Source organism: Canis lupus, chromosome 7 (assembly GCF_003254725.2).
Source record: "Canis lupus dingo isolate Sandy chromosome 7, ASM325472v2, whole genome shotgun sequence".
Taxonomy (NCBI): Eukaryota; Metazoa; Chordata; class Mammalia; order Carnivora; family Canidae; genus Canis; species Canis lupus.
Genome location: NC_064249.1, coordinates 520,913 through 533,309, shown reverse-complemented (window position 1 = coordinate 533,309; position 12,397 = coordinate 520,913). Strand labels below are relative to the sequence as shown.

The window sequence follows — 12,397 nt, the reverse complement described above, 5'->3', positions numbered from 1 at the left end:
GGTGACAGCGGTGGGTGGGGACACAGGCAGCCTCGGGGGCCGGGCAAGCAGGAGACACCAGTGGGTCACACGAGTTGTTGGACCTCAGTTCACCTCCACCAAAAGGACAACAAGGGGGGCCTGGGGGCTCCGTCGGGGAAGCATCTGCCTTCAGCTCAGGTCGTGATCCCGGGGTCCTGGGGTCGAGCCCCAAGTCGGGCTCCCTGCTCCACGGGGCGTCTGCCTGCCCCTCGGCTGCTCCCCCTGCTTGTGCTCTCTCTCTCTCTCTCTCTCTGTCAAATAAATAAAATCTTAAAAAAAAAAAAAAAAAAAAAGAACAACGCTCAGAGGAGCCCGCTGTCCCGCGGGTCGGTGGTCAGCGCTCCATTCGGTCTGCGGGGGACTGGGTGGCCACCGTGGGAGTTACCACGGCCCTGCCCGGGTGAGGGCACCGAGTGGCCCCCTGCTGCCCCTGGCCAATCGTAGGGGCTCCCAAAGGCACGGAGGACCCGGAGCACCACTCTGGGGAGGCTTCCTGGGAAGGCGGCCCAAGCCAGGGACCCAGGGATGGGCTTGGAAGGGGCTGACGGCTCTAGGCAAGACCTCAGCAGGGACGGGGGGTGGGGTGGGGGGGGAGGGTGCGGCGCAGGGAGGGGGTCTGACAACCGGGGACCAGATGGGGCCACAGCTGCAGGGCCCGGGAGGCAGAGGAGAGACGTCGGACGCGGGCAGGTGGGTGGTGCGGCGGGGCAGCGGCCTGGCTCCAGAGAACCCACCTGGCCATACTCCCCCAGCCTGGTCGTGGGCTGGGAGCGTCCCGGGCCAGGACCCCGAGCCCCCCGCTTGCTCTCCCGGGAGCTGAAGCATCGCTCTAGGCCCACTGTCGCCGAGCGTGTTGCCAGCCTCTGCCACGGGCTGCACGAGAGGTGGGAGGGGGCGGGCGGAGGGTGGTCCCCTCCCCGCGCCTGCCGACACCGAGCCTTGGGCGCCGCCTGGACGAAGCCCACCCCCGCGCAGGCTGCAGCCTCTCATTTCTGAAGGTCCACGCGCAACACACCTTATGGCAGGAGAAACCGGGAGCTAGAAGGCGGGAGGGACGGGCCCAGGTCGCAGGCTTTGGGGGGCTCAGGCTCGGAGGGTCCTGCGCTGGGGTCCCCTGTGCCCCCCAGGCCCCCTCCTCCCCCGGGGCTCTCTGGCCTCAGGCTCAAGATGAGGGAGGAGCTGTGCGTACCAGCACTTTCCAAAACCCCGAAGGGACACAGGCTCGTGGGGTCATGAGCGCCCCGTCACTGAGGGTATTCAAGCTGAGACCGGACCCTACTGGAAGGGAAGACACAGACAGGGAGGGGGCACACCTCGGCCTCGAGGGGCTTCAAGGTCCCCCGTCCCGCCCTGGGGGTCCCCCACCTGCCACCACGGGCCTCGGGCACCCAGGCCCCACCAGCTCCCAGGCTGCGCCGGGGAGGAGGGGCCACCCCGATCCTGAGGGGGCTCCCCCCACTGCGGGGATGGCAGGGGGCTCGCAACTCAGTACACATTGGAGCCCCCCTGGAGAAAGCCGGCCAGACGCCCGGGGCCGCATGGGCAAGCCCGCGTCCGGCTTCCTCCGGGAACGTTAGCTCCCGGTTCCCCGACTGATCTTAAATGCGCACAAACTCCTGCCACGTGCTCCTGATTCACTCGGTGGTTTCAATTCTGCTGTTTCTGGGTTTTTGACAGGGCTCGGGGTAGGATGGGGGGACAAGCAGGACGAAGGAGGGTGTGGGGGGCCTCCTCCCTGGGGTGGCTGTCAAGGGGAGAGGGGGCCGGCCCAGCCCTAGGGGTGCACTGGAGGAAAAGGTGAGCGTGGAGCCTCATCACGCCCACGGAGCTTATAGTGGGACCCCCAGGCACTGGGGGCGGGGGAGCTGGGGACGCAGGCGGGAGCGGCGGACCCTGGGGGCTGTGTGGCCACCGCCCATGGGCAGGGGCGCTGGGAGATGCCACACCTGATGCCCACCGGGCAAAGAGGTGAACCCTGGGGTGACTGCGCCCCACGCAGACATAGAGGGAGAAGCGCCGGTGACACCCACCTGCCCCGCAGCACTTCGGGGCCCACCGCTCCCCGACACTCTGCTCAGCTTCCCCGGGGCCCAGCACCCCTCAAAGGTCCTTTATATCGGCTGTACCTGCTGTGCAGGCTTCTGGACTAGACAGCCGTCACTCAGTCCTCCCCCTGCCACCTGCCAGCCTGGTGACCTTGGAGAAGGACGCCCCTGTCCCGCACTTGTTCCCTCCTCCACAGAGGGCACCACCGATCCCCACCACTCAGGGTTAGGTGCACCAGCCCAGCCTCCGGGTGCCCGGAACGCGGCAGGACCTCCACCCGCAGGTTTCGGGGCACAGGGAATCCGGAGCAAAGGGAGGGCCTGGGAAAGGCAGGGCTGGATGGCGGATGCAGAGGGGGCGCGGCCGCCTAGCCTGGGGGGCCGGGCGTGGGAAACACTGGCGCCCTCCCTGAAAAAGGGGGGGCACCGGGGGAAGCGGGGGGGAGGGGTGTGCTGGGTGCCTCCCCACACGTGGTCCCCGGCCAGGAGGCAGCCCCAGCCCCAGAAGCCGACTGGGGGGCTGAGGCTGTGGGGCCTCCAGGCTCTAGGGAGCAGAATTCCAGAGGGACAGGCGTCCAGATAAGGGAAACCAGGGACAGCAGTGCAGGGGAAACGGCTCTCTTCCTGGCTTAGCCCATAGGAGAAGGCCCTCGGCCGGCAAGGGCTCTAGGACGAGGGCGGGGGCTCTAGGATGAGGGATGGGGGCTCTAGGATGACGGATGGGGGCTCTAGGACGAGGGCGGGAGCTCTAGGAGGACAGAGGGGGCTCTAGGACGAGGGAGGGCTACAGGGCCCTGCCCGCCACCCCGCTCAGCCCCAGCCCATCCCGATTACACTCTCGGGGGGAAGCGGGGCTGAGCACCAGGGTGACCTGGGGCCCTGGGCATCGACTCCAGCCCCCCTCGGGGCTCAGGCTGCTGAGGATAGAGCACGGGGCTCACACAGGCCCCAAGAGCAGCAGGCACCTCAGGATCCTTACTCCAGCCGCTTCCTGAACAACGGGAGGCCAAGACCCAGGGAAGGGAAACTGCTTGCTTGCTTTTCTTTTTTAAAAGATCTTGTTTATCTATTCAAGAGAGACCCAGAGAGAGGGGCAGAGACCCAGGCAGAGGGAGAAGCAGGTCCCTGCGGGGAGCCCGACGCGGGACTCGATCCCGGGACCTGGAGTCACAACCTGGGCCGAAGGCAGACGCTCGACCCCTGAGCCACCCGGGCGTCCCGGAAATTGCTTTCTTTCTTTTTTAAAAAGATTTTATTTTAATTTATTTTAGAGAGACAGAGAGCGCATGAGGGGGTGGGGGCGGGACAGAGGAGGAGGGAGAAAGAATCAGAGCAGAACCCGATGCAGGGCTCGATCTCACAGCCCCGAGATCATGACCTGAGCCGCAATCAAGAGTCGGACGCCCAACCAGCTGAGCCCCCAGGCACCCCAGAAATTACTTTCAAGTCAGTGAGAGAGCCGGAGCCTGAATCTAGGACACTTTGCACCACCCTGCACTTCCCACACCCCCACCCTCAGGCACAGAACCCCCGCCCCCCCGCCTCTGAAACTGCACCCGGGAAGCTGTATATACCGGGGGGCCTGAAGTGGGGCTCAAAGGGACACAAGCAGTTCCCGAGGCCACGGAGCAGAATACACAGAAGTGCAGGGCGTCTGGTCCTCTTTCCCAGGAGGCAACGAACACCTAAGCAGCCGCTCCTACGGGCGGGGCAGCTGCTGGGGGCTCTCTCGTTCCTCGTCGCCTTCAAACCCCACACACAGAGGCACAGGGCGAAGGGGCCACTGGCAGACCGACCGCGTTCAGGTCCTGGCTTTGCTCGCTCAGCGTCCTCGGACGCGTCACTTGGTCTCTGGGCCTCGGTCTCCTCATTTTGTACAAGGAGACGAACAACAGTGCCCACCTCACAGAGCATATGGAGGTGATCCCCGCAAAACACCTACAACAGGGGCTGAGAAAAGGTAACTTTCAAAAGTAAGTGTATCACTCGAGCCAGCAGTTCCACTCCCAGGAACGCGCCCCGGAGGCGCAGAGATCTCTGTTCTCTGGGGACCCTGCACGGGCAGGGCAGGTGGAGCACGAGACTCTGCATCTCAGGGCTGTGAGTTCGAGCCCCACGTTCAGGGCAGGGATGACTTTAGAAAACAAGCCCTTACGTGAATGTGCGTTAACAGTCAAAATCCAACCCACAGGTCCATGGGCTAAGACGGCGGCAACGTGTGGTCCCTCCGCACAGCGAGATATCTCTCAGCAATAACAAGAAATGGAGTGGCACCTGCGACACCCCAGAGGGGCCCTGAAAACAATGTAGGTGAAAGAGGCCAGACGCGAAAGAACACACATCAGGGGCAGCCCGGGGGGCGCAGCGGTTTGGTGCCGCCTGCAGCCGAGGGCGTGATCCTGGAGACCTGGGATCGAGTCCCAAGTCGGGCTCCCTGCAGGGAGCCTGCTTCTCCCTCTGCCTGTGTCTCTGCCTCTCTCTGTGTCTCTCATGAATAAATAAATCAAATCTTAAAAAAAAAAAAAAAGAAACCACACATCAGATGATCCTGTTCATGGGAAGCCTCCAGGAGGCAGGTGCGCAGAGGCAGGCCGCAGGACACCGGTTGGTGAGGGCTCGAAGAAAGGAAGGATGAATGGCTGCAAATGTGTGCAGTTTTCTATTTGGGGTGGCGGGGGAAAAAAAAAAAAGCTCTGACATTAGATTGTGGTGGTGTTTGTACAACTGCGACTGCACTAAAAACCACTGAGTCGTGCCCTTGGGGTGAATGAACTCTTTCAATAAGCTTTTTCTTTTTTCTTAGTAGAAAAAGATCAATGTGCCCCCTGGACGTAAGGACGTCCGATCCCAGTTGGAGGGGAGGGCGATCCCGCACCTACCCCGATGTGCCTAGCAGGCTGCAGGACCTGACTTTGTGCAGGACCTGACGCTGTGTTATTGGTTCCGGGCTCCAATTCCAGGGCTCTTTCCTGAAGCTTCTCCTGAGACCTAACGCAGCCCAGACTCCCCAACGTCTTGGGCCGATCTTCCGTTCCCTCCCCCGACAAGGCCACTCGGCAAATCCCCCGGCTGTCTAATCTACGTCCTTCCAACGTCTGGAGGTACGAGGCACAAGGAGATGTGAGGTCAAGGCCAAGGTCGCAGGAGACAAGCAGCAGGCTGCGCCCCTACATTTCGAGCCAACGCCTGACGCCTTCCCAAGCCTGGGGAATGGAGCGGGTGAAGGACAGTGGACTCTGAGCATGAGCTCACGGCTGACTTTGGAGGCGACCTTGGCAGAGCAGCCTCAGCTCTGGGGCTCTTGGTAAAATGATATTTGGAAAGAGGCTCCGAGGAGGGCCCCAGAGGCGACATTTCCAGGGCCCCGAGTAACTCTGCAATAAAGAGTCCTGCCCTCCACACCTGCCGCTCACCCCAGGTGACCAGCCGTGGGACAGCGGGCATCTCTCAGCCGCTGGCGCGGGCACGTGCAGCCCGGTCACCCCTGCAGCCCTAGGCAGAGAACGCCGGCGACAGCACGTGAGACCCCTGGCCTAATCATCAACCCGATACTGTCAGCAGGTCAGCTTGGCTGACCCCCCCCCCCCCCGCCCGCCCCAGGAAGCACACAGATTGAAGGGGATGTAAAAGTGCCGTCAAGCAGGGTCCCTGACTCACCTGGCAGGAATGGTGCTGAGCACGACATTGCCCCGGTGCCCGGCTCCCGGGCAGCCCCTTCCCCGCCTCCCTGCTCTGCAGACGCCTGCCGAGGGTGGAGGGGAGGCCGGAGAGCCGCCGGTCCTGGCCATCCCAGGGAAGGCACGACCCATCTGTGTGCGGCTCTGGCCAGGGCGTCCCAGTGTGAATGGGGCTGTTCTCCAACCCTCCTGCTCTCTCCTTGCAGAACTGAGGCCACGTCCAGAAACACTCTGGCCGCCTGGCCCAGAAGCATGTAGAGACCCAAAACCACCATCTCTTTTCCAGCCCAGATGAAAAAGAGCAGACACTAAGAGAGGGCCACGGGGTCGGGTGCCGTTTGTAGGAGGTCCAACGGCCGGAGCCTCAGCCAGGAGGCCCGTGTGCCTCAGGGGGCTGGGACGGGGCTGCGTCCTCTAGGCACGCTGGTTTTTCCAGGCCATCACCCACTTCACTGGGTCCCCGGGACACCTCGGAAGGGGTGAGAGAGACAGTCGTCCTTCTCCACCTTCTCAGACGGGGACAACCGAAGTCCAAAGATGGGAAGCAGCAGCAGGCGTGGGACCACGTGTAGGAAATCGGCAGTGCGATCGCAGCCTCCAGGTCCTTCGGATGGAAGCAGTCACACCCCCGCCTCACCCCACTCCTAGCTCAGTGTTACGTTTCTTTTTCTACACAACATCCGTCTCCGTTTTAAGAGACACCACAACCGGGGCTAAATCTTCATCAGCGCCCTAGGCCCGATGCTCCCTTCTCACACTTATCGTATCCGCCCGACGGCGCACCCACGAATGTATCTCTGTGTTAAAGATGAAGAAACCGAGGTACCGAGTGTTTAAACGACAAAATCCCAAGGGGTTGGGGTTACCTGGCGCCCTGGCCTCTGAGGCCTCAGGCCCTGCAGCAGCGCTGAGCGTCCAGGAGGCCGAGCCTGCCGCGTGTGCGGCATCCAGGCTGGGGAGCCACCGCGGAGGGTGGGGGCGGGCGGTGCGTAGCCCTGGGGCCGGGTGCTGGGGGACATGGGCACAGGCCGCAATCTGCCTCTGAGCAGCTGGCTGCCCCCGAGCCCAGCCCCAGCCAAGCAGCAGGCAGCAGGCTGCAGGCGGCTCGGAGGTGGCGGCCGGGCCCACTGCAGGCAGCAGCTCCCAGAGCCGCACCAGACAGGCGGGTGGTCAGGCTGCAGGTCTCCTGGGGCTCGGGGCGGCTGGTGGGGGCCGAGGGGCTCCCTTCCTCCCCCCTCCTCCCCACCCCCCCAGCCCCTCAGCCCAAGCCGCAGCAGGGCCAGGCCCGGGGTGGGGGGGGCACAAGGGCCACAGGTGCAGCCCGGGTGGCGGTGGTGGCAGCGCGGGCCTCCAGGAGCCTCACGGTGGCCTCTTGAGGGCAGGTGAGGGGCAGGTGAGGGAGCGAGCTCACTGGTAGAGTGGGGAGGGGAGCTCGAGGGCCCACCCCGTGAGGCCAGGCTCCCCAGCAGATCCCGGGAGGGCAGTGGGTCCAAGGCTCGAATCCCTGCTGCAGGGCAGCCCCCCCCTTCCAGATGCGCCCGTTGTCGGGGTGCAGGGAAGCTCCACGGGCAGCGCCGGGATCGCGGAAGCCACTAAGCGGCCCGGCAGTGGGCTCCAAATCCATTTCCGCCGAGGAAAGGCTTGGGCGGACCCCCAGCCCCGACCCAACCTCAGGGCACGGAGAACACGGAAGTGGGATGCGGGGGACAGGGAGGGGGGAAGCTAACAAAACAAAGGCAAAGGGGAGAAAAAAGCCATTCGGAGCCTCTGTCGACCTGCCAAGGACGTTCCGCATCTTTCCCGGGCGCCGGGGCCCAGATAAGGAGGCAGCGGCCTCGCTCAATGGGCCATCTGCTGCGACGCCTTTCTGCAAGAGCTGGGGCCGAGGTGTCAGCTCCGAACGATACAGGAAATGTGTTAAGGATCGGGCGGGGCGGGGGGGGGGGGGGTGGAGCCACGGATGCCAAGGGTCAGCGGAGGCCAGAGACCCAGGGGTGCCCCTTTAGGAGAGCTCACAGCCCTCCCAGCCCCACTCCAGGACTGCGCCCCCCCCCCCAAGGACTGATGGCCACCAGGCCACCACAACGGCGGGGCACGGGGGAGGGAGCGTCAGGAAGAAAGCCCAGAAGGGATCTCATGCTCCGGGCCGTGATATTTCTGCCTTTCTTCTGCTCTGTGTCTCTGTCCCCCGTTCCTTTTTCACGCGCATTTGCGTTGACTCCCGCACAGTGTGGCTGTCCCGAGGCCACGAGTGTGCCTACCCCGACAGGCAGGACATGACAGGCGGCACAGCAGCAAGAGCTGCAGCCCGGGGCGATGGCCTCGGATGCTGGGCCACCTACTGCTGTCAGTGCTGTCACCTGCAACATGGGAACGCCCTCAGCACGGGCGTTGGAGGTGCCTTCCCATTGGCGACCCAAGTCCCTTCTGCAGCAAGCGAGGCCTGTGGCCTTGTGCTTGGAGCTGGAAGGCACCTGCCTGGGGCTCAACGGCGGGGTGGAAAGAGCTGGGGACGTGGGCCAGCAGGTGCTGGCGTGGCGCCATCTGGGGTGCGGATGTGCCGTGCATCCCGGGAAGCCCCTCCCCGAGTCACCGTGTGCCCATGGTCAGAGTCAGACACTGGAGGACACGAACCCCCAGCCCCTCAGCACCTCGTGCCGTGGTTCCGCTTGCCTGACATGCGTGGAGATGCCTCTTGCCCAAACCTGTTCAGCTTGCTCACAGCTGAGGTGGAGCGGAGGGCTGGGCCGCCGGCGGCCTGTGTGCCCTCCTCAGCCAGAAGCCTCCAGCCCCTCCAGCCCGCCGTGGCGAGGGGCGGTGAGGGCAGGGCCCGCCAGGCCCAGAAGCTGCGGGGTCCGTGGCACCTCTGGCTCACAGACACTAGCCCCGAAGACCGTGGGTGGGACTCACCTAAGGTGGTGTGGCCAGTCGGGAGACCCCAAGTCCTGGCCCTGCCGCCCCCACACAGCCCACCGCTGCACCCCCACCCCTCCTGGCTCTGGGGTCTGGGACCCTGAGCGTCCCCCAAGGCCGAGCTGGTGCCTCTGCCAGGCCTGCCACGCCAGCCCTGACGTGGGATCCAGGCTCGGCAATCCCTGGGCCTCAGCTGGCTCACTCCTGGAAGGTTCAGGAAATGCAGTACAGCTTCCATGTGTCCTCGTCACAGAAGGGACCGGATGCGTGGCAGAAAGTGGGGAAGGGAGAGCTAGAGGCAAACAAGTGTGAGGGCACAGCAAAGTCAAGCAGGTATTTTTCTTTCACATGAAGTTTCTGCTGCAGAATGATGCTACCGGTGAGAGGGAGGGAGGGGTGAGGGAGGGAGGGAGGCAGGGAGGCAGCACTGCTGCTCCGTTCAGTAGGGAAACGGGAAGTGCTGGAAGCCCAGGGGAGATCCCAGGGCCCTGGCAGGGAGGCACCAGCAGCCCCGCTCCCTGCTCCCCTGCTCCGGCTCCCACAGGCTTCTTGCCCGCCTGACTAGCAGCTACCACTGAGGACGCCGAGGGCTCGGCACTGGACGAAGCATCTTCCGTGTGCTTCGTGCTTAACGCTCACAACCATCCTAAAATACCACCACTATTTTCATTTCCACTGAGTAACTGAAGCTCAAAGATGTAAAATACCGTATCTGGCTCAAGGTCATGCAGCCGACAACCCGCAGAGCCCAGGGTCTCCCGAGGATTCACTCCAGGGCGTGCAAGGCCCAGAAGGTGGAAGGCGGCCCCTCCATACAGGGCTTGCAGTCTCCAGCCGCCTCCACCCCGGGACAGACAGGGCTGGGAGGGGGTGTACACCACCTGCCGCCGTCACCCAGCCAGGCCCCTGCCAGCTATTCAGACACCGTCCAGACTTTCAGCCCCAGAACTGGGAGGTTGGCAGGGCCCTGGGAAGTGATCTAGTTCAACCCTCTTGATGGACAGGTGAGGAGAGCCAGAGGGGGGCTGGCCCAAGGTCACACAAGGTCACACAAATGGGAGGCAGAGCCTGGACTTCAACTCAGGCCTCCTGTCCTAAACCAGGACTCTCCCCCGCAACACCCTGAGGCCCAGTGAGAGGCTGCTGTTCCGTCTCAACTGCAGACAAAACCAGGGTTCAGGAGAGCAGGAGTGGGAGTGATGGGACGGTGAGGCTGCACCCCGGGCTGTGGGGGCTCCTGCAGTGGGGAGCTCTCCTGACAGAGAGCCGCTCTCTCTAAACAGGACTCCTTCAGGCCACCCTTGTCTGATGCGGATGCAGCCCTGTCTGGAGCCAGGGGCCAGCAGCATGACCTTGGGGGGTCCTTGACCCCCTCCCACCCTCGCCGGTGTCACTGGGAATGTCTCCCCCTGGAAGGCTCTGTCCCCGGCCCGGAGGACAGAGGACGTGTGCACTGGAGAGCCGGATAAACTACTGGAAAGAGACGGTGCATGAGCAGGCTGAGGGGCTCCAGGCCCCGCCGACTTTCTGGGGTGCTGGGGAGCCAGTTCCCCTGAGGCAGCAGCTGGTGAGGCTGCGCCCCACCCACTCCTTCCCTCGCCCTCCCCTGCCCGCCAGGCCCCCGGGAGTCCGAGGCGGGAGGTGTCCTGTAGGCAAGCTCCGGAGCCCCATTCCGCAGATGGGGACACTGAGGTTCAGAGCGCCGCGCCAGTTGTGCAAGGTCACGGGCTGGGTCAGGATGGAGGCTTCCCGACGGCCCCTGGACCCGCAGGTTCGCGGCTGGCTCCAGGCTGCAGCCCCTCCCCGGGCACGGAGCGCTCAGCCTCAGGTCGGGGTCTGCGCGCCCGCCGCCCGCCGCCGCCCCCCGCCCCGTCCGGGCTGGGCTGGGACAGCGCCGTGGCCGTGGCCGCGGGCTCCAGGGCGCAGCACCCCGGGGTCGCCCCCGCCCCCCGCCCCGCCCCTCCAGGCGGCCGAGCGCTCGGCCCCCGCCCCCGCCCCCGCCCCGACGCCGCCGCAGCGCTCCCGCCGCCCAAGTTCGCCGGGGAGGGGGGCGGGGGGGCTCCGTGCGCGGGGCTCGGCGGGGGCGGCGGGGGGCAGCGGGGCGGGGCCAGGGCGGGGGGCTCCGGGGCGCGGGTGGGTCTCGCCACCCCCCCCCGTCCCGCGCGCGCTTCGCCCCAAAGTCGGAGCGTCCCGGCCGCGCCCCAGGCCCTCGCGGCGCCCGACCACGGGGCTCTTACCGCGTCCAGGCGAGGCGGCCGGGCCGAGGTCGGGCCCCCCTGCACCTCGCGGCCGCCGGGTCCCTGCGGCTCCCCCGCCGGCTGCGCCCCGCCCCGCTCCGCTCCGCGCTCTGCGGTGGTGCCTGGTGCCGCGCTCCGGCTCCCGCTCCCCCCGCCCATCCGGATGCTCCGCCCCGCGCGGCCCCTCGGGGCGATCCCCCCTGCGCCGCGGACCCCGCCCCCGCGCGCCCCTGCTCGCGCCGGACTCCGGGCCGGGGGACCCCGGAGCCGCGGAGCCCCCCGGACCCCTGCGGAGGAGCCTTCCCTGGCCCTGCGCCCCCAGAGCCCCCCGGATCCCTGCACCCCCCCAGCCCTCCCCGGCCCTGCGCCCCCGGAGCCCCCGGGCCCCTGCACCCCTCCAGCCCTCCCCGGCCCTGCGCCCCCAGAGCCCCCCGGATCCCTGCACCCCCCCAGCCCTCCCCGGCCCTGCGCCCCCAGAGCCCCCCGGATCCCTGCACCCCCCCAGCCCTCCCCGGCCCTGCGCCCCCGGAGTCCCCGGGCCCCTGCACCCCCCCAGCCCTCCCCGGCCCTGCGCCCCCGGAGCCGCGGAGCCCCCCCGGACCCCTGCGGAGGAGCCTTCCCTGGCCCTGCGCCCCCAGAGACCCCCGGATCCCTGCACCCCCCCAGCCCTCCCCGGCCCTGCGCCCCCGGAGCCCCCGGGCCCCTGCACCCCTCCAGCCCTCCCCGGCCCTGCGCCCCCAGAGCCCCCCGGATCCCTGCACCCCCCCCCAGCCCTCCCCGGCCCTGCGCCCCCGGAGTCCCCGGGCCCCTGGACCCCCCCAGCCCTCCCCGGCCCTGCGCCCCCGGAGCCGCGGAGCCCCCCCGGACCCCTGCGGAGGAGCCTTCCCGGGTCCTGTGCCCCCGGAGCCCAGGGCGGGGAGCGGGCGCCGACGTGCTTGGGGGGACGCGGGGGGACGCGGAGCAAGAGACAAGAGGACCAGGGGAGCGGCGGGGTCCAGCTCGAGGGCGGAGGCCGGGTGCAGGGGTGCAGGGCCCGGGACAGAGCAGGGGTACGCTGCGCTGGGCCTGGCTCCCAGGGAGGAACCCCCCCCCCCGGGGCTCCCCAGTGCCCACAGGTCAGCTCCCTCCCTCAACCCTCCCCAGCACCCGGAGGACCCAGGACCGGGCATCCCACGTGCAGGGAGGCCTGACCTCAGGCCCCCAGCTCAGGACCTGCTGGTCCCATCTGGGCTGCTCCCAGCCCACCCCACCCCTGCCCTCATCCCCACACCCTCCCCTTCACCCTCGGCTTTCCTCGGGCCTGCTCCTGTGCTGCATCTCAGACTCAAGAACCAAGTTTGGGGTTTGACCCAGGAGTTGATCCTCCCCCCCCAAAATATGCTCTATGTGTATGTGTTGGGGGGGCGTCGCTCAGAGCCTCCCAGGGCTTCTTATCTGCACCAAGTGGGAGATCCCTGGGAATCCCCGGGAGCTACAGCGAATCCCCTGTCCCCCACCAGCCCCC

General features: G+C 66.6%; 2 protein-coding genes across 3 annotated transcripts in view; both read right to left on the bottom strand.

Annotated features, from left to right (window-relative positions):
- Positions 1-12,397, bottom strand: part of SYT2 (synaptotagmin 2) — a 79,054-nt gene that overhangs the window by 15,598 nt on the left and 51,059 nt on the right. The window contains exon 1 of one of the 2 annotated variants that reach the window (XM_025458511.3): positions 10,894-11,025. The exons of the other annotated variant lie outside the window; for it this stretch is intronic. The gene's annotated coding sequence lies outside the window, so the exon portion shown is untranslated. Of the gene's footprint in view, positions 1-10,893; positions 11,026-12,397 lie in introns of those variants that run through there. 2 annotated transcript variants of the gene reach the window in all.
- LOC125755380 (WAS/WASL-interacting protein family member 1-like) lies at positions 2,733-11,052 on the bottom strand. The gene is made up of 7 exons (XM_049111952.1): positions 10,894-11,052; positions 10,036-10,126; positions 8,395-8,623; positions 6,610-7,114; positions 5,724-5,808; positions 3,770-3,809; positions 2,733-2,814 (listed from the first exon to the last, which is right to left on the bottom strand). The coding sequence occupies exons 1-7, from the start codon at positions 11,050-11,052 to the stop codon at positions 2,733-2,735; spliced, it is 1,191 nt and encodes a 396-aa protein (XP_048967909.1).

Coding starts and splice junctions, on each gene's coding strand:
- LOC125755380 (XM_049111952.1), bottom strand. CDS start 11,052: ATGGGCGGGGGGAGCGGGAGCCGGAGCGCGGCACCAGGCACCACCGCA. Junction 10,127..10,893: donor GGCCGCCTCGCCTGGACGCG/GTAAGAGCCCCG, acceptor TCTTTCCAGTAG/TTTATCCGGCTCTCCAGTGC. Junction 8,624..10,035: donor TCCCAGTGACACCGGCGAGG/GTGGGAGGGGGT, acceptor CTTCGGGGCTAG/TGTCTGTGAGCCAGAGGTGC.